This window comes from Mastomys coucha, unplaced genomic scaffold (genome assembly GCF_008632895.1).
Source record: "Mastomys coucha isolate ucsf_1 unplaced genomic scaffold, UCSF_Mcou_1 pScaffold20, whole genome shotgun sequence".
Taxonomy (NCBI): Eukaryota; Metazoa; Chordata; class Mammalia; order Rodentia; family Muridae; genus Mastomys; species Mastomys coucha.
Window position 1 is genome coordinate 140,872,551 of NW_022196903.1, and position 20,378 is coordinate 140,892,928.

The following is a 20,378-nucleotide window of genomic DNA, read 5'->3' on the forward strand; positions in this document are numbered from 1 at the left end:
AAAAAAAAAAAAAAAAAAAAAATCTGTACATTCCTCTAGTACTCTTGATAAGATTCTGAGCACCTACAGAGAGCTGGCCACTCTTCTAGCTGGGGAAGCCATCGAAGCAAGCACTGCTGTCCTCGAGGTACCTGCTCTCTACCTGAAGCTCCTGCAACTGCCTAGCTCTCAGCTCCGTCCCAGTCACCACCTGATTCCTCCCAGTGTTTCCGTTACCAAACTCTGCTTCCGGAGAAAGTAATTAACTCTGGCCCCAAACCAAACAGCAGGCTTGTGGCAAAACTAGGCTTCAAACATGGACGCCAACTAAAGGTAAGGCTTGTAAGCTGTTCCACTTTCATCTGGCTGGTGGAGGAGAAAGGACTCCGGAGTTGAGAGGCGTTGGGGGTCAGCCTGTCGGGCCCTGCCGTGGATTCTGGCTCTCCAGAGATGATGGCTGGAAATGACAGAGAGAAATGTAGACTTCAAGAGGGAGTGTGGTCGTTGAGGGTCAGAACCATAGGCTCGCAACCACTGCCAGCTGTTCTGCTGAGCCGAGAGGAGCAGCTGGGTAGTCATCCATGTGGGAGGCCTTTGTGCATCTGTGAGGAAGTTGGAGGCTCCATGGTCTAAGGGGAGTGGGAGATGAGACAAACTGAAAGAGCCTGTGTGGTGGAGGGCACTAAGGTCAGAGCAGCCCAGGTCACTGTGTGTCTGAGGCCAGCTGATGGATGAAGAGATGGCAGGGTGGGAGATGGCTCTAGCCCTAGAGGAGAAACCAGAAGGCTAAGAGGCAAGCTGGTGATGCAGGTTACAGACAGGCAGGGACACCTGTCCTTCCCTCTCAGGAGAGGGAGTTAGGAGCTTCGCATGCTGGGTTCCAAGTAGAATGTCTGAGAGAGCAGGCCAACTGCAAGTTTTCCTGGCCTCTCTGCCCCGGGAGCTGGGGAACACAGGCTCTGCCACCAGCCAAACGTCCCAGAAAACTCAGAGGTAAAAATGATAACAAGATCGAGAAGGACAAGAATATGGAACACTCTGTGTGCTGTCTCCTCACCAAATCCCTGATTATTCAATTCATGCTCCTCCCAATTTATCCATCGAGGGAGCTGGCTCTGAAGAGGGAAATTTGTGCTGGGAGATGGACTAGAGAATGACTTTGCCTGTTGAGTCGACTGTCTTCTAAAGTTGATCAGTTCCTTTCGACTAAGACACATTTTTTTTTTAAAGTGATAATTCTAAATGTTTTTGTGGCATGTGGAGAAAGGAACAAGGGTTCTCACTGATTAATTCCAAACAGCCTTGAAAGGTCAACCAGTAAAAACAAAAAAGTAGGGTAGTATAGGGAGAAGAGGGATTGCTGTTAAATAAGCCCCAAAGTTTCGAAATTCCCTGAGTGCTATCGATAAGGTGAGGTTGGGGAGGATGGGAGGTTCTGTGCATGTGCTGGCGGCGCACACCAGGCTTAGAGTAGTGTGCGTTTCTTTGGGCTGTATAGAGACTCAGAAGTTACCTTCAGAAGGCGGGGCTGCCTCGGAGGTCAGTGGGCTGTCGTCAAACCGATGGAAGCAGAAAGTTTTACATTCATAGGCAACTGTAAATCAGATTGGCAGTTTAAATCTCACCTCTACCATAGCTTAGCAATGAGACTTTGGACAAATCATGGGTCATCACTGCTCTCGGTTTCCTGATCTAAAAGTAGGAATGGTTAAGATCTGGCTTGTTAACAGCCCACAGGGTAGTGGTGAGGACTGAGTGAAACAATGTAACGAGCAGCCTTACTAACGAAATCTAAAGCGCTTGGTGCGAAGCGCTTGGTGCGGAAGTGTATTGTTTGCTACCCACTTTAATTCTTTAAAATCCATCCATATTTCTGTGTGAAAAATTTCTCTGGTGCCATGGCACGGTCAAAGGTCAATCTGTGGGAATCCGTTCTCTCCACCATGCAGGTTCTGAGGATCAAACCCAAGTCATAAGGCCGGACAGTGAGTGCACTTACCTACATAGCCCTCTCAAACACCTCCATTTTTTTTTTTTTTTTTTTTTTTTTTTTTGAGACAGTTTCTCGATGATCTGGAGCGCTGGTTTCAGTAGGCTAGGCTGGCTAGTTAGCAAGACCTAGAGATCTGCCTGTCTCTGTACCAAGAGAGCCCTCTCCCCGTCACCTTCTTAAAGCTTTTCTCACACGTGTTTCTGTCTCACCCTTCTCTGCCTGTGTGTTAGTTTGGAGCTAAGACCTCATGCTGTAGCCTTGGCTGGCCTGAGCTATCCTCAAACTGAAGGTAATCCCCCTGCCACAGCCTCAGACGTATTGGGATTTTAGATGTGAGCCCCTGGGACCTTCTTTGCATTCCTTCCCCTTTATTTTAATCCTCATTGCTTCCAGGATTCTCTGCTTTCTAGTGAGCTCACCTGGCCAGAAGGAAGGGCAGGGCTCACACACAGCTGCTGCTGGTATGTGTTGATTGAGCCTTTAGACTTTCACTTTGGGAGTGGGGACTGGAGAAGTGGCTAAGCTTGGTTAAGAGCACTTGATGCTCTTGCAAAGGATTCCGTTTTAGTTCACGGTCTTTCATACAAACTTCTTTTTTGTTTTCTGAAGTTTTCTCTGATTAGCACTGGCTGTCCTAGAACTCACTATGTGCAGTTTATTGTTATTGTTTTGAAGTTCAATTTAGAAATACTTCTCTAAATCCTAAGGAATCTCTATGATACCCACTTTGATTTAATAACTGCAGTTCTAGGAAAGTAGCCTGAGTAGCTAGGGGTGCAGGGGTCATCCTAATGAGAATGTATTATATCATTGCACCCTTAATGTATCCTACTAGTGAGGAGTTAGAAATGACACAGTTGTCAGCAACGGGAAACACACAGAAGGTCTAAAGACAGAAAACAGTAGGACAAACTGTCTCAGTGGTAAATGCTTACATCTGGAAGCCTCTGGAGACCATCTCTGGTTATTTAGCCCCGAATACGAGTGACTTTATATTCTGCTTTCTAGTTTTTGCAACATGCATGTTACATAACCAGAAATAACTTACAAACATGGAGAGTTCTAATCCAGCATAGCTGTTGGACATTTCTCTATGATGTCCCTTTTTAAGGGTGATTTAGCAACTGAGACACGAGCTGCATCCTTGGGGATGATCACACACAAACCCTTTCCACATACACTTAAACAGAGACTCTCAAGAGCTTGCTTTGGGATCTCATAGAATGGACAGCCATCTTGGCAGCACTGGGAACAGGCTGCATTCTCTGTGGAAGAATTAGCCACATGTTAGGGGACTGTTGATTGTGCTGACAGATGCCTGTCTCTGTCCTTGCAGCACTGAAGTGGCGGCTCTCACACCGGCAGCCCTCAGTAAAGACATGATGTCTCTGCAGCTGAGGACAGATGGGGAGGACCTTCAGCTGACTGAGAAGATCGCTGTTCTTCTCAGCATGATGGAAGGCTTGAAGTAAGTAGGGCTGAGCTCACCGGAGCCACTGGGACCTGCTATAGCAGGGGACGGATGGGAGTCGTCGGTTCAGGGTCAGGGCAGACATTCTCTTCTCTAGTTCATCTAATTTTAACTCATAAGTGGCTACCAGAGTAGACTTATGGGCCACTTGTGAGGCTTGTGGTGTGAATGAGGCACCAGCAGCAGGGCTGGCAAGACTCCATTGTCCACTTAGGAAACTGGCTGCTTTTTGTAGATTCCTTCATGGCTCCCTTATCTACAGCTGCTGAAGACATAGCCATTAGAGTGCACAGTTACATTTCATTAGTTACACAATCGTGTGATTATCAGCAACCACGGATCCAATGGGTAACTCCTGTTGCTATTGATTATCTTTGAGACAGTGTCTCACTGTATAGCCCTGGCTGGTCTGAAACTCACTAAGTAGGCCAGGCTGGCCTTGGATTCACAGAGATCTGCTTGCCTTTGCCTCCCAAGTGCTGAGATTAAAGATAGCTTACATAAGCCTGTAGATGCCAGGACCTTTTCCTATGTGTGAACATTCATTACTCTTGCTGGGATAAAGCACTAGGACTGTGGCAGTTTAGAGAACTTTCTTGACCTCTCTGAGGGTGAGTCTGTGATGACGGAGCAGAGGCAGCAGATGGCAGACATAGCAGCCAGAGTAGCAGCTGAGGGCTCTCACAAACACGAAGTGGAGATAGCAAACTGGAAACCCCAGGAGTTTTGAACTTTCAAATTCCACCTCCAGTTACAAACTTCCTCCAACAAGGCCACACCCCTAAGCCTTCCAAACAGCACCACAGTTAGGGACCAAGTAGTCAAATGGCTGAGACTACAGGGACATCTCATTCAAACCACCAGAGTAAGGTAGGTGTGACAAGTCCCCAGCCCACTTCTGGGCTCAGGGTCCACAGACATGACCTACCACAGACATACGTTGCAAGGTTGCTGTGATTCATTTTAAAATGTGTGTGTGTGTCACATAAATGCAGCTTAGTAAAATAACGGCAGCCCAGTAGGAGATGGGATGGGCAGGGGCTCTAACACAGTTGTCACACAGGAGAGAACAGGACTAAGCTGTGAACACACAGGCAAAGATTCTCTGCTTCACTCTCCTGGAAAAATTAACACTAAACCATCATTCCAGCTTAAACATCAGATCAGCAGAGAAGAGGAATGTTAAAAATACCCGATTCTTAGCCGGGCGTGGTGGCGCACGCCTTTAATCCCAGCACTTGGGAGGCAGAGGCAGGTGGATTTCTGAGTTCGAGGCCAGCCTGGTCTACAGAGTGAGCTCCAGGACAGCCAGGGCTATACAGAGAAACCCTGTCTCGAAAAACCAAAAAAAAAAAAAAAAAAAAAAAAAATACCCGATTCTGGAAAAGGTTGTGGTTCAGTCACCATTTCTGCCAGGAATATAAATCAATTCCACATCATTGAAGCACAGGTTAGAAGCCAGGCATATTGGTGCATGCCTGTTATCCCAGCATTTGGAAGTGGAGGCAGCAGGACCAGGAGTTCAAGGGCCAGTCTCAGCCACATAGTTCAAAGGGACTACATGCTGTCTTGTCTACAAAAGCCAAAGCAGTGGCAATAAATAAGCAAAGTGCAACCTGGGAAAGTCTAGCAAGGCAGGGTTCAGGAACTGCCTGTCACTGTGCTGGCCCTGGCCCTGGCTCCCACACGCAGCACACAGGCAGGAGGGATGCCCATTACAGCGCTGCTTTGTATTATTGTTTTCCTGGGGGTGCTATGAGGACTGTTCACTTGGTAAAATGCTACTCATGCAAGCATGGGGATCCACATAAAAGAGTGTGGCAGCCCTTACTGTAACCCCAGGTGTTGGGAGGCAGAGACTGGGGAAAACTAGGGGCTTGCCTAACTAGCTGGCTAGCACAGTCAAAACAGTGAGGTCCAGGTTCCGTGAAAGAGCTTGACTCAAAAAATAAAATGAAGAGCAATAGAAGGAAACCTCTATGTTGATCTCTGACCTCTGCACCCACCTGCACACAACATGGACACACACACACACACACACAGAAATAAAAAATTATACTACCCCAACATAGAGTCGTAGATATGGAGAAACCCTCATGTACTAATCTGAAATGAACTCCAAATAGGTTATTACAAAGGAAATTCAAAATTCAGAATAATGTCTACAAATACACTCATATTTATATAGATCCATGGAAACCTGCATGCTTGTCATACACTCTGTGGAAGAATAAAGAATGTTGTGGGTGAACTAAATATTTACAGATGTGGTTTAAATGGGGCTTGAACTCTTAGCCTCAGCTGATGGTGCTGTTCTGGAGGCTAGGGAACCTTCGTGAGACCTACCTGAGGAAGCCTGTCACTGGGCGTGAGTCTTAGCGGTTGGAGCTCGGCTCCCTAACAGTCTCTCTCTACTTGCTGGCTGGGTGTGAAAGGCAGCCTTAAGCTCTCTCCAATGCCTTCTCCACCACGGGGACTGACCCCCTCACTGTCCCTTCTCAGGCATTGATCCCAACAACGAGAAAGGTAACCAGTATGTCTTAGTTTCTTTTCCTGTTGCTGCAACTAAAAACAAAACAACAGCAAAAGCCAACCACGACAGAGAAGGTTTACCTTGCTCACAGTTCAAGGCAAAGTCCATCTTGGTGGGTAAATCAAGGCAGTGGATGAGTGATGCAGCTGGTCACATTGCACCCATACACAAGAAGCATAGAGCAGTGAATCTGTGCTTCTGTCTAGCATCTTTTCTGTTATACAGTCCAACAGTGGGCGGGTCTTCCAGCCCAATGAACTCAGTCAAGACAGTCCTCCAGAACACACTCAGAGGCCCACCTCCCAGGGGCTTTTGGAGTCTGTCATGTTAACAACACTGTCCTGTAGTCTCATCACAGACCTGATCCTCCTCTGCCCATCTACCCTTACCTGTTTGCTTGCTGTTTATCTTTCCCACACTTTTGTACATAAAAACACAAAGAGCAGCACTTTGGAATCTGGGACCTCACTGTTAAATAATGTATGGATTCAGCCAACAAACATTTATGCAACCTTTCTATTTCTCTTCGGCAAAAATGTACTGTATCTGGCATTGTTCTCACAGGACAAAGTCAGTATGAGCGTAGCAGATGTACCTGGAGCTGAGGTAGGTTCCATAGGTCTCCATTAGAACCGTGTAGGGCAGAGGCCCAGTCCTACTGTACAGCGATTACCTCTGTTGCTTTGTTTGTGTTGTTTGCATTTGCTAAGGGAAATTGCTGAAATGGACCACATCTCAGACAGACCGGATGAAAAGGACAAACGTTCTGAAAACCTACAGACCGGTCTCCTTTACAAGATAGACACTGAAAAATTGGTAAGCTAAGGTGGGCCTGATGGTATATGCTTGTAATCCTAGCCCTTAGCGGGTGGAGATGGGAGAGTGAGAAGTTCAAGGTCGGCCTTGGGTACAATCGAACCAAACCCACAGACAGACAAAAAAAGAAGGAAGAGTAAAAGAGACATCAATGTCACGTAAAGAATTGACCTTGCCTTGTGTCTCACAGCAGGAAAAGAATGCCCAAGGATTTTCTCTTTATAGGTGTGACACTGAAACAGAGAGGCCGGGGATGGCATGGCTTCCTATCACATGTAGGGGTCATCCTACCTTTCCTATGCACCCCCCCCCCGCCACCCAATGTGTTATGTGCTGGTTTTGTTTGTGAGAATCAATTACAATTGGCATAGGTCACCTTAGAGCAGAGGTTATGTGTAAAATGATCCTCTGATTGCAGAAAGTCTTCCAACAAAATTAATTCATTCTGCTTTGATTCCATCTCTGTGAGAATCCTTCCCCTTCCTCCTCCTGGGGCCTGTTCCTGCGCAGCTGCCTTGCTGCGGTTTCTGTCTCCACATCCCTGTACCTATCCTACAGCTACCTTCTCTGTCTCACACAAAGACCATTCCCCTTGGACTGAGAAGCTGTCCAGATAATCTATACTTGATCCGATTTCAAGCTCTTTTAACTCAATGACAAAGTCTACCTTAAAGACTCTTGTTGAAATAAAGAGATATATAGTGTCGGGACATGGTCATATCTGTGAGGTGCCCCCAGTTAATCCACTGTGTTGCATGAGCTTTGATGAGCTACCAGTACGAAGGCTGAGAGCATTCGCAAGCCTCAGATCGATCTGAGGGTGCAGACTCTGTTTCTGAGGAATGCTGAGGTAGAGCCTGTGGCCTTGGCTAGGGTTTATGCAGGTCTCTTGGTGAAGAAGTAACATATTCTCTTTCCCTCTACATTCTGGTTTCTTCAGTTACGCCTCAAATGATTTTTAGGGCTATGTCATTTTTTATAGATTTGTGTATTTTATGTGTATACGCGTTTTTCCTACATGTATGTTTGTGCACCGTATGTATCCCTGGTGCTTTCAGAGGCCAGAGGAGGACATCAGCTTCCCTGGGACTAGAGTCACAGATGACCAAGCTGGGAACTGAACCTGGGTCCTAGAGCTGAGCTTCCCTGGGACTAGAGTCACGGATGACCAAGCTGGGAACTGAACCTGGGTCCTACCCACCCCAAACTTTTCTCTTTCCCATTTATATTTGTTTGACTGAAGCACAGGAGAGTTTTGCTTAAAACTTCTTCAAAGGTCAGAAGAAGACATTTTACAGTAGAGTTTCAGAAAGAGAGAGAGGGAAAGAGAGGGAGAGGAAAGAGAAGGAGGGAGGGAAGAAGAGAGAGAGAAAGAGAGAGAGAGAGAGAGAGAGAGAGAGAGAGAGAGAGGTGTTCTAAGGTAGGTTATTATTAATTTTGGCCATTTTGCATGTATAGGATTGAAATGATAAAGAATTGACTATTTTTCTAAAACAAAGCAAGGAAGAAAAGAGAGAGAGGTGGGGGAACAGGGAAGGGGAAGGAATTTCACAGACTAAATACAACAGACTATGCTATTTCTCTCAAACCCCTTGCCATGAAATAAATAACATAAAAGAGAACATAAAAGCCCAGAACAACAATCGGTTATGTTCTTGCAGTGGCATTTTTAAAACAACATTCATGCCAGTTAGCAGAATTCATGGCATTTACTTTATCTTTGTGTGCATAAATAAATGCACTTCACTAAGCCATTTGAAAGTAGGTCAAACAGCATACCAGTTTGTTTCTGTTGCCTTCAGAAAGCATCTCTAAAAATAAAGATTTTCTTCTACATATCTAAAACACTGTCATCGCATCTAGAGAAATTAGCAGTTTAAACACATAAAAAAGCTTAATATTCTCTTTCCCTCTACATTCTGGTTTCTTCAGTTACGCCTCAAATGATTTTTAGGGCTATGTCATTTTTTATAGATTTGTGTATTTTATGTGTATACGCATTTTTCCTACATGTATGTCTGTGCACCGTATGTATCCCTGGTGCTTTCAGAGGCCAGAGGAGGGCATCAGCTTCCCTGGGACTAGAGTCACGGATGACCAAGCTGGGAACTGAACCTGGGTCCTAGAGCTGAGCTTCCCTGGGATTAGAGTCACGGATGACCAAGCTGGGAACTGAACCTGGGTCCTAGAGCTGAGCTTCCTTGGGACTGGAGTCATGGGTGACCAAGCTGGGAACTGAACCTGGGTCCTAGAGCTGTATTTTTTTCTTTTTTAGAATTATTTATTGTATATATATGAATATAATGACACTGTCTTCAGACACACCAGAAGAGGGCATCAGATCCCATTGCAGATGGTTGTGAGCCACCATGTGGTTGCTGGGAATTGAACTTATGACATCTAGAAGAGCAGTCAATGCTTTTAATCTCTGAGCCATTTCTCTAGCTGTGTATACCTATATATTTGTGTGTGTGTATCTATCTATCTATCTATCTATCTATCTATCTATCTATCTATCTATCTATCTATTTATCTATCTATTTAACTATCTATACTTAAAACTAACACTGGAACAAGATCTATGCCGTGCACTTAGTTGTCATGGCTCAACAGACTGTCCTAATAGGAAACACTTCTACCTGTTTTATAAGCTCAAGGCCCCCACTGTGTGTTTTGTTTCATTTGTTCTTGTTTTGCTGTGGTCTTATGTAGCCCAGGCTGGCCTATAACGCACTATGTGGCCTAGGCTGGCTCAGGACTCACTGGCTAAGCCTAACAATCATGGCAGTCTCCCACCCCAGCCTCCTGATGGCCATTGTTACAGATGGGCACCCTTGCCTGGCTAACACTGAGTTTCTGAGGAGACCAGAATCGCCACATCATTTGGGTCAAGTTTTGGAGTGTACGGTTGGTACATTTCCACTGTTCACCCTAAAAACCGCTCTTCCCTGGGAGACTGATGTTGGAAAGCCTGCCCCAACTCTGACAAGCTGAACAGAGGGCTTGTCTCCCTCTTTCATCCATGTCTGAGAAGCCACCGGCGCAGACAGGCTGCCGGGTAGGGATGGAGGAGCCGGCATCTCTCTCAATGACTCTTCTGTTCTACTCTCCTTCCACCATCATCTCATCCAGGATGGGTTGGAACAGGAGTCCGAGCATGGCCAGGACTCACCAGGCAAACCAGATGAGCAAGAAGTAACTCAAGTTTGCGAGGGCCCTCAAGCATCTCCGCTGTCACCGTCTATGGAGGAGAACACCCCGTAAGCTTGGACATACCCAGTGAAGAGAGTATGGAGTGTTGGGAGAGACAATGAATCTTGGGAAGGCATTGGGAGAAAGCTCTGAAGACTGACAAACTCTAGGCGCAGTTTGAACCAAGCGGCATCCACATGCACAGGTTCTGTCTGACCCGGCCTAGCAAGAGAGTGGAGTCAGCCTGTCCTTGGCTGCCGATGCTGGCAGGGCCAGCAGGTCCTCTGCGTGTTGTTGGATTTAGAGTTTAGAATTGATATGTATGTCAACAGTCTCAGATAACTTCTACATGAAAATTATTCTAATCATCATTAAAAGCCTGCCAGTAAGCCCTTGCATATCACACGTTGGACACCTCTCCTCCCCTGCCACTATTATTGCCCAATAGTCAATGTTCACTCTAAAGAGGAAGATTTCAAATATATCTATTTTTAGGGCCAATGCCTCAGTGGTAGTGTACTTGCTTAGCATGTGTAAAGCCCTGGGTTCAATCCCAACCCTTGAGAAAAATATATAAACCTTTTTTAAAAAAAATATGTGTGTGAATGTTTTGCCTGCATCATATATGTATGTGCACTGTATGTGTGCCCAGGAAAGTTAGAAGAGGGTGTCAGATCCTCTGAACGTGGAGTAATGAATGTTTGTGGACCACTATGTGGGTGTTGGGAATCAAACCAAGGTTCTATGCAAGAACAACAAATCCTTGAAAAGAACTGAGCCAATTCTCCAGGCTGGGCACACAGGTATGTTGTAGAGTGTTTGCTTCGTATGAGGCTATAGGTTTGATTCTCAGTAACACAAGACATATTTTGAAAAATTATTTGCCTTATCTGGACTTTTAGAGACCTGTTTACTGGCCAGTTGGTCCATTTTAGTAATAGAAAATGCACAGAGAGATCGTTTAGAGCCATCTGAGCTGACTCCCACTTCCTTCCTCCAATGACTAGGGTTCTGCTTTCACAGGATCCCAGAGAGCTTGATCCTGAAGCTGAACTACTGGCGTGCAAAGATGGGTCTCCAAATGAAAGAACTTGAAGCCTACCACAGTGACTGGTTGGAGAGAATCAACAACGTTATACAAAAAATAAATAATACAGAAAGCACAGTGAAGAAGTAAGCACTAGATGCTGGGATTCACAGGAAAGTAGGAGAATGTCTTCTAGCTTTAAAGCCCATGACACTGTGCTTGGCACAGCAAGCCAGCCATGTACCACCAGGGCAAGAGTGTAATCTCAGGGTTAGAAGTTGACACCCCAGATCTGTATCAGCACTCTGTGTCTCTCTCTCTCTTCTCTGAAAGATTTCTCACACACTGGATGTGCATAACTCTCTATTTTTATCATTGTTACTTATGAGTGTATGCGTGTGTGTGTATGTGTGTGTGTGCATGTGCATATGTGTGTGTACGTGTGTGTGCATGCATGTACATATGTGTTGTATATGTACATGTGTGTGCACGTGTGCGCACATATAAGTATGTGTATGTGTGCGTGTGTATGTGTGTGCATGTGTATGTGCATGTGTGTTCGTATATGTGTGTGTGAGCACATGTGTGTGTGCATGTGTGTACGCGTGTGCGCATGCATGTGCATGTGCACATGCATGTGCATATGTGCATGTGTGCATGTACATGTGTGTGCATGTGTGCGTGTACATGTGTGTGTGTGCATGTGTATGCATGTGTGCCGATGTGTGTGTGTGTGTGTGTGTGTGTGTGTGTGTAAGCACAGACACACCCAGGAGGCCAGAGGCATCAGATCCCTTGGAGCGTGGCTTGCAGGCGGCTGTGAGCTGTCTTGTGGATGCCGAGGACAGAAATTCTGCCTTTAACTGCTGAGCTATCTCTCTTGAGCTCCACTTATTTCTTTTGAGATAGGGCTACATAGCCCAGGTTAGCCTCAAACTTTCTAAATGTTTCAAACTCCTAACCCTCTTGCTTCTACCTCCTGGTTATGGAGTATGCTACCACAACCTGTTTTATGCTGGGATCTGAGCCCAGGCCTTGATGAATGCTAATCCAGCACTCTACTAACTGAGCTACATCCCCATTACAGAGACGGAGCTTGATTCCTGATGGCCCTTTTTTTTGGGAGGGGGTGAATTAATCACTTTTTAAGGGCTTGCCTTTCCTCTTGTATAAAAAGCTATTGATTATAGCCCCCTCACTGGCATATTGTGAGGTTCTTATTGTGAATCACAGTCAATGATTAACAAACAGAAGCTCTTATTGGAAATAAACATCTGAAGCCTTTGGCCAACCTCTTTGCTAGCACAAAGGAGCTACACTCCTAACTGCTTCCTCTTTACCTGTCTCAAAGAAGATACTCATCCTTATCTACGTCTGACCTTTTTATCCTCCAAAGCATTAAAAAGGACCAAAATGCCATGCACTATAAATTTCCTTTTTAAATTAAAGTATAACTATATTACAGGGCAGTTATGTTCTTTCATGTAAGGTCCTGTGGGTTTTACATAGTTATGGAACCAACTCAGTGAGGGCATAGAACACCTCCATCGGTTACAAAATCTATCATTTTCTGTTCTTCTTGTGTGTGTGCTTGGGACTCTGTCTCATGTAGCCCAAGCTAGCATGGTACTCCTGATCCTCCTGCCTCTGCCACCGAGTGCTGGGATTACAGGTGTGCACCACCATGCCCAACTTGCTTCTGAGTAGACAGTCCTTGACAGAGTTCAGATAAAAGCTCAGATACTCAGCCTTTGGATTTTGACACATCACTGTCCAGGCTGTGGCTACAACTCAGTGATTGCTTCTCCTGCACAAGCAAGTGCCTCGGTTCGAGTCCCAGTGCTGGAAAAACCAGTCCTCTCCTCTCCCCCTCCCCTTGCCCCTCCCCCTCCCTCTCTCCCTCCTCTCTGTTTGTGCCTTTTAACAGGAGTAGAGCTTTCCTTCAGTGGAGCCTCACTTCTCTTTACTGTGCCTTTCCTCATAGAACAGCACTTTAGTTTTGAAAGATTGGAAATCTCTCCCATGTTGGATGATTTTTTTTCCCACTCAGTCCACAGGACTTAGTCCATCTCTTCATCTGTTTGTAGCTTGCTAACTGAGGTTATATCCTTGGAAAACAAGTCTAAAAATCTGGAGGACCCTGATCAGGACACAGACATTGAGGTAAGCTGGGTTTAGACACTTCCCAATGCGTGCACCAAACAGACCATAGCCAGAGAAAGACCCACCTCCATCACCTGAGGGCGCTGGCCAGACAGTGCCGAACACCTTGCTTCAGGGGACACCACCTCCCTTGCTTGACACTCAGAAAACTGGAGTCCCCTGTGCTTTCCAGACACGTGGTGAAGCCTCCTCAGAGGCTTCTCTCTGTCTTGATGCTATCACAAAGACAGGAGCCTTAAGGAGAACTACCTGTCAGGGTCCCAGAGTCCCAGCCCTGCCAGCTCAGAGAAAACATCTTGGATTGGGGATTCGTTAACTGTGTCCTTAGAAAGCAAGATGCTGGCTGTGTGGCCTTTGATGATCTCTTGATGTGTTCTTATGACATTTCCAAACCACCCAAGAGTTCTGTCTCTTTATTTTCCTTGTGTTTCTAGAGAGATTCCCTTCAAAGAAAGTTTTTTCTTAATTTTGTTTGTGTGATGTTTATTTTTAAATTTTTATTGTATTTATGTTGTTTATTGTATGCTTTGTATGTGTGTGTGCATGCACATATACATGTATGCATGTATGTTTGTGTGTATATATGTATGTGTGTGCATATGTGTATGCACAGACATGTGCATGTGTGTATGTATGCATGCATGAATTTCAGAGACAACATCCCAGAATGTTTCTACCATGTGGAGTCCAGGGGTGTAAGTCAGGTGGGTGGCAAATGCTATTTCCTGCTGAGTCTCTCTCTGGTCTATTTGAGTTGTTTCATTTTGTTTTGCGATGAGAGTCTTCTCTTAATCATGGATTGGTCTGGAACTCACTTTGTAGCCTAGACTAACCTTGAACTCTCAGCGATCTATCTGCTTCAGTCTCTCCCACAAGGTGTTTACAGGTTCAGTCTCTCCCACACGGTGTTTACAGGTTTAGTCTCTCCCACACGGTGTTTATGTGTGTGAGCCACCACACTCAGAAGGACGTGAGATAACAGTAAAAAAGAGAACACGTTATGCACATGTATGAAACAGTAAAAAGGAGAACGGGTTATGCACATGTATGAAACTGTGCTGGAGCTGTGTGATTTTGTGTACATGCTAAAAACAAAACACGGCAATGCCACACATGAGCTTGAGAACCAGAGACCGGTCAGATGCCCACAAGTCGATTTGTGTACACGAGGGACACCTGACATAAGAAGGAACACACGCCTGACACTCCCCGCAGCATGACTGGTCTCGGGCACTGGAGACTATTTGAAGATGTCAGCTCAGGCCACTGCAGACTTCACATTCCATCTGTGTAACACCGAATGGACAGGACACAGGCTGGCAGTTGCTGGGGTTGTAGGGGAAGGGAGGAGGCAGTTAGAGTCATAAATCTGCAGCTCCAGTGCCTGGAGGTGGAGGCAAGAAGCTCAGGGGTGAAAGCTCAGGGCCTGATGGATGGCACAGCTCCTTGTTAAACCACGAGATTCAGGGGCTGGTGATGAGTTACCGTGGTTCAAAATGAAGGTGAATACACACCCCCAGACGTGACCACATGCTGCTGAAGGCTGCTCAGGAGGACCGGTGCTCCTCATATTTGTACGGGGCCACTGTAGGGTCTGGCCAGACATACCTTTTAAAAAAAGTTTTTCGTGTCTAGGTGTGGCGGTGCAGGCCTTTAATCCCAAGACTTGGGAGGCAGAGGCATATGGATCTTTAAGTTCAAGGTCAGTCTGGTCTACAAAGCAAGTTCCAGGACAGCCAGGTCTAAACAGAGAAACCTTGTCTCAAAAAAAAAAAAAAAAAAAAAAAAAAAAAAAAAAGAAAGAAAAAGAAAGTGTGTGTGTATGTGTCTGTGTGTGCAGATGCGCAAGCACGCATGTGCATGTATGCCTGCTTCTCTATATGTGTGTCCCTTGCATACAGTGCTCACAAAAGTCTAACAAGGGCATCAGAGCCCCTGGATCAGAAGTTAGAGTCAGTTATGACCCATCATGTAGGTGATGGGAATCAAACGCAGACCTTCTGCAACAGCGACCAGTGTTTTCATTATGAGCCATCTCTTCAGCCCCACCAGTTAAATGTATCTTACTGACATGATTCCATGTTGGTTTTATACATCAGCACAGTGTGAGGGGGAAAGGGCTATGAAATCTGAAGCTTGCTGGACATCATATGCTCCTCCTAAAAATTGTTTTTCTTCTGTCTCACAGACTGATCCTTCTAACTATCCTTACGTTGTGTGTTCTTAATCCTTACATTATAGGAGAAGATCACAGAAATTAGAAGTCAATTAAAGGAAGTGAACATCAAGCTGACCCAGGTAATGAGACGTCAAGGAGGGAAAAGACCCTCGGAAGCATAGGGTTTGAAATTCGGAGAAGTCAGGACCTGGAGGGGCTCAGTGTCACTATGCTCACTTCAGAAGAAAGAGTCTATGATTCCAGGGTGAAGCGGCTCAACAGTAGAGCTTTGGTGGAACGTGTTTGAGGGATCTAAGCCCAGTCGGTAGCTACACACACACACACACACACACACACACACACACACACACGTACACGTGTATGCACATGTGCATGCACACACATACACACACACACACACACACACACACACACACACACACACACACCTGGATCCTCAAAGATAAGCACAATGAACATTTTGTGTGTTTGTCTTTGTCTAAATGAGCAGTTCTCAGCATTCCCAATACTGTGATCCTTTAACACAGATCCTCGTGTTGTGGTGACCCCCCAACCATAAAATTTTTTTGTTTTGTTTTGTTTTTCAAGACAGGGTTTCTCTGTGTAGCCCTGGCTGTCCTGGAACTCACTCTGTAGACCAGGCTGGCCTCGAACTTAGAAATCCGCCTGCCTCTGCCTCCCAAGTGCTGGGATTAAAGGCATGTGCCACCACTGCCCGGCTCATAAAATTATTTTCATTGCTACTTCATAACTATAATTTTGCCACTGTTGTGAATAGTAATGAAAATATCTGATATGCAGGATATCTGATATATGACCCCTGTGAAAGAGTCATTCAATCCCCAATGGGGTAGTGACCCCTATGAAAGGGTGAGCCAATCACCAAAGAGGTCTTGATCCACAGGATGAGAACCACACTTCTAAATTCTGTTAGCATATTTTTACATACTGAGTGTTGTCCTCAGATGCACCTTGTCTTAAACACACTTTTTGACAGGTCAATTTTCTTGGGAATTTTCTGTGCCAGTGAAATGTTATCTTCCTCTGTCACTGCCACACTCACTGTGCACAGCTTAAGATTGATGTCTCAATTTATCAGCTTTGTTTTCTTGGGCAGTTGGGATTTTGTCCGTGAGTGTTTACCATGAGAAACTGAGCCTTAAAAACTCAGCCCTGGGCCTAGGAACGTGGATCAGCGACTGGCAAATAGGGCCCAGGTCTGATGGAACACACAGCGAGCGCTTGGGAGGTAAAGGTCTGGAAGATATGAATTCAAGTTCATCCTTGGCTGCCTAGCAGACTCGGGGCTAGCCTGGAATATCCAAGAGCCTTTATAAAAAAGAAGAAGAAGGAGAAGGAAAAAAGGAGGAGAAGGAGAAAGAGAAAGAGAAAGAGAAGGAGAAGGAGAAGGAGAAGGAGAAGGAGAAGGAGAAGGAGAAGAAGAAGAAGAAGAAGAAGAAGAAGAAGAAGAAGAAGAAGAAGAAGAAGAAGAAGAAGAAAAGGAAGAAAGAATAAAAAGCCTCTGTCTGATCCTATCAGTGTTCAAGAATCAAAACAAGATAGGTATTCTCTCACAGACCACCTGATGGAGACACAGGAAGCAAGTGGAAGAGATCCTCTCTCAGGGAGTCACTGCACTGAGCCAGAGCCCGGATATTCAATCTGATGTGAATAGACCTTACGTTTATACCTTAGAAATGTTTACCTATTTAAGAAAGATACTTCCCTATTTTCCCAGAAACTTACTTTTTCACCAGCTTCTCTCTTGGTGGACGATTTTTGTTTTTAATATTATATATATGGATGTTTTTACCAGCATGTTTGTCTATGTACCACACAAATGCAGTACCCATGGCAGCCAGAAGAGGGTGATAGATTCCCTGGAACTGGAGTTAACAGAGGTTGTGAGCAACTATGTGGATGCTGAGAACTGAACCAGGGTCCTCTGCAAGAGTAACAAATACCTTTAACTGTTGAGCCATCTCTTCAGAACTAGAAGATTTTTAAGGGGCATAAAAGGAGCAACAAACAGAAAAGAATGCCTTACACCAAGGGGCTGTTGTATACATTTGTACTTTTACCTTGTATGTGTATGTGTGTGCTATGCATGTGTGTGTATGTGCATGAAGCCTAAAGTTTGTATCAGGCATTATTCTGTCAATTTCTCTCCACTTTTTTTTATTGAGGCAAGGTCTTTCACAGATACAATGTGCTCTAATTCTGGCTTGTCTAGCTAACCAGTTTGCTCTGCACTCTCCTGCCTCCATCTCTCAGGCAGCTCTCATTCCTGTAAATGTATGTATGTATGTATGTATGTATGTATGTATGTTTGTTTTTTAAACAGGGTTTCACTGTGCAGTCCTAGCTGGCCTTGAACTCCAGAGTTGCCTGCCTCTGCCTCTTGCATGCTGCGATTAAAGGCAAGTGCCACTATGCTGTGGGAAATAGCATATAAAAGGACTAAAAGTGACCTGTGTTGCTGCTGGTTAGTTTTCTTGTGATACAAGGTCCATAAACAGTTTGTCTGCTCACAGCTCTTCATTTGCCATTGTGGTGCTGAGGACAGAATTCAGGGCTCTGTGAGTTCTAGGCAAGCACTCCACTACTCAGCCACATCCACAGACCCAGAAATCGACTGTCAAGGGAATTATTTCATGAGTAAATGTTTATCTCACTCAGCACAGACACTTTATACATGGTACAAAGACGAGAGGTTTTATTCTGTCAACCGGAAGGACGCCCTTGTCAGTTTACTCAGACCTATGGATATCTTTTCAGATCGACACTTGCAAAGAAGCCTGTGAGTTGAAGGAGAAGCTGATTGAACAGATAGAGGTGAGGTGCCTGTCTTAGTTAGAATTTCATTGCTATGAACTGGCACTGTGACCAAGGAAACTCCTGTAAAGACAACATGTAATTGGGGCTGGTCAAAGCAGGAACATGGCAGCATCCAGGCAGGCATGGTGCAGGAGGAGCTGAGAGTTCTACATCTTTATCTGAAGGCAGCTAGCAGTCAGCTAGGATGAGGATCTTAAAGACCACACCCACAGTGACACACCTACTCCAACAAGGCCACACCTATTCCGACAGGGCCATACCTTCTAATAGTGCCACTCCCTGGGCCGAGCATCTACAAACCGTCAACGTGCCCCAAGTCCTATGCAAGCAGGCTAGCTGGGTTCCCAGGAAGCTAAACTACACCTCATTCTGGTCTCTGGCTAGTTGCCTGTCCTCTTTTCCTCCTCTTGGGCTTCTGCTTTGGGCCAAAAGAACACCTGACAGTTTCTGGAGCGTCTGGTCCCTAAGTCACCTGGAGCTTGATCCATACTCTGCAAGGCTCAGTGCGAATGGCAGCTCTTCCTCAGACCTCTCCTGTCTCTCTTAAATAGAGAAATTAGTTCACCTTGGAGTTTGTTCTCCCAACACCTTAGATGAGGAGGAAAATTTGAATATGTGTCAGAAACAACGAATAGAGGAATTACCAACCCCCTAGCCAGAGGTGCTGGCTCACTACATACCCCCTAATCAGAGGTGCTGGCTTACCAACTTCACTGAGAACATGGTCCTCAGCCACACACCTTAGCATGCCTCTCACTCTAATGTACATGGACGTTTGGACATGTGCTATTTCACAAGCCATGCACATGTACCTGTAACTGCATGTCACTATCTATGTGCACCACTATATCCTAGAACAGTGCTGGTGGGCATGAGCACATATGTATGTGTGGCATAGATGGTCAAACTGAATAGACAGATCCAGGACAAGGGGGCCATTCCAGTGGGTAAAGGCCAGCACGTGGGCTCCCCTCTTTTCCCCAGCTGTGTGTGAGTCCCTGGATATGCACCTGCCAATGGCCACCTGAGGTGTCACAGAGGGAAAACATCTTCTGTTACCCACAGTGAGACTGGGAGAGATCAAGAATTGTTTTGTTTTGTTTCATTAAGAAAAGGTAGGTGATTGCTCTTTGAATTTCCTCCCCAGAGCTTCTATAAGGAAATGAATGTCTTGAACAGTAAGTTGGAGATGTACTACACACAAGGATCGGATGTAGACTCCCATGGCTCTGAAGATGTGGACACAGAGCAAGAAGAGCCCCTGCCTCTGGAGGCTTCTCCAAGCCAGTCAGCATCATGCTTTCCTCCCTGCAGTGCAGTGTGGTGAGTAAGAAAGTGAGGCTAGCATGGGCTGGACAAACTTATTAGGTGTGCTCAGGAGAAGCGGCACACAGCCTTAATCGCTGCATCCCAGAGGTCTGCGTTCAAGACCAGACTGGTCTACACAGTGAGATGGTGTGTGTATAGCTTCCCCCCCCCTCTCTCTTTTGGTTTTTTGAGACAGGTTTCTCTATGTAGCCCTGGCTGTCCTGGAACTCACTCTGTAGACCAGGCTGGCCTCGAACTCAGAAATCGGCCTGCCTCTGCCTCCCAAGTGCTGGGATTAAAGGTGTGCGTCACCACTGCCCGGCGTGTATAGCTTCTCAACATAGGAACTATTATAAGACTGATTGTTGACTAAAATTTATTTTCCTTTGTAAATTTTGTCTAGTAATTGAAGTCATAGGGTTTTCTTGTCTTAGCTATACATCTATTGTACTAAGAAGTATATAGGCATAGGTAGTTTTCTTATTACCTTAGATAAATCTTCCTATATGTAATATGGGAATAGTACATATATTTCACCTATATACAATATCTTTCTAAATAACTTTTAGATGTGGGCAATCTAGGATACTGAACTCAGGACTTCACACATGCCCGGCAAGTGTTCTATCACTGAGCAAAATCTCTAGTTCTTTTTTTTTTTTCCCAATTCCTCATATTATTGGATTTCAATCGATTAGGATATATTGGTAATATTAATTTTCAAATTAATATATTAAGAAAAAGTAATTGTCACTTCCTGTTGTTTTTGTTGTAAGAGGTGCAATTAGGTTTGCTTGGATTTGTTGAAAGCTTACCTTCTTGCTTCTTCTAGGGTGTAGTTTTGCGCCTTATGTTGATGTTTTCCATCTATTATCCTTT

General features: G+C 45.2%; 1 protein-coding gene across 4 annotated transcripts in view; it reads left to right on the plus strand.

Moving 5' to 3' along the window:
* The first annotated feature begins 91 nt into the window (after nt 1-91).
* Smco2 (single-pass membrane protein with coiled-coil domains 2) overlaps nt 92-20,378 on the plus strand; it is a 25,107-nt gene continuing 4,820 nt past the window's right edge. Inside the window, exons 1-9 of one of the 4 annotated variants that reach the window (XM_031383910.1) lie at nt 92-312; nt 3,309-3,440; nt 6,672-6,792; nt 9,925-10,052; nt 11,008-11,157; nt 13,099-13,174; nt 15,416-15,472; nt 18,132-18,188; nt 19,339-19,514. In XM_031383910.1, coding sequence (XP_031239770.1) covers nt 3,352-3,440; nt 6,672-6,792; nt 9,925-10,052; nt 11,008-11,157; nt 13,099-13,174; nt 15,416-15,472; nt 18,132-18,188; nt 19,339-19,514 — 854 coding nt within the window. In that variant the 5' untranslated portion in view covers nt 92-312; nt 3,309-3,351. Of the gene's footprint in view, nt 313-841; nt 973-3,308; nt 3,441-6,671; nt 6,793-9,924; nt 10,053-11,007; nt 11,158-13,098; nt 13,175-15,415; nt 15,473-18,131; nt 18,189-19,338; nt 19,515-20,378 lie in introns of those variants that run through there. The other 3 variants (XM_031383907.1, XM_031383908.1, XM_031383909.1) reach the window with 3 other exon arrangements.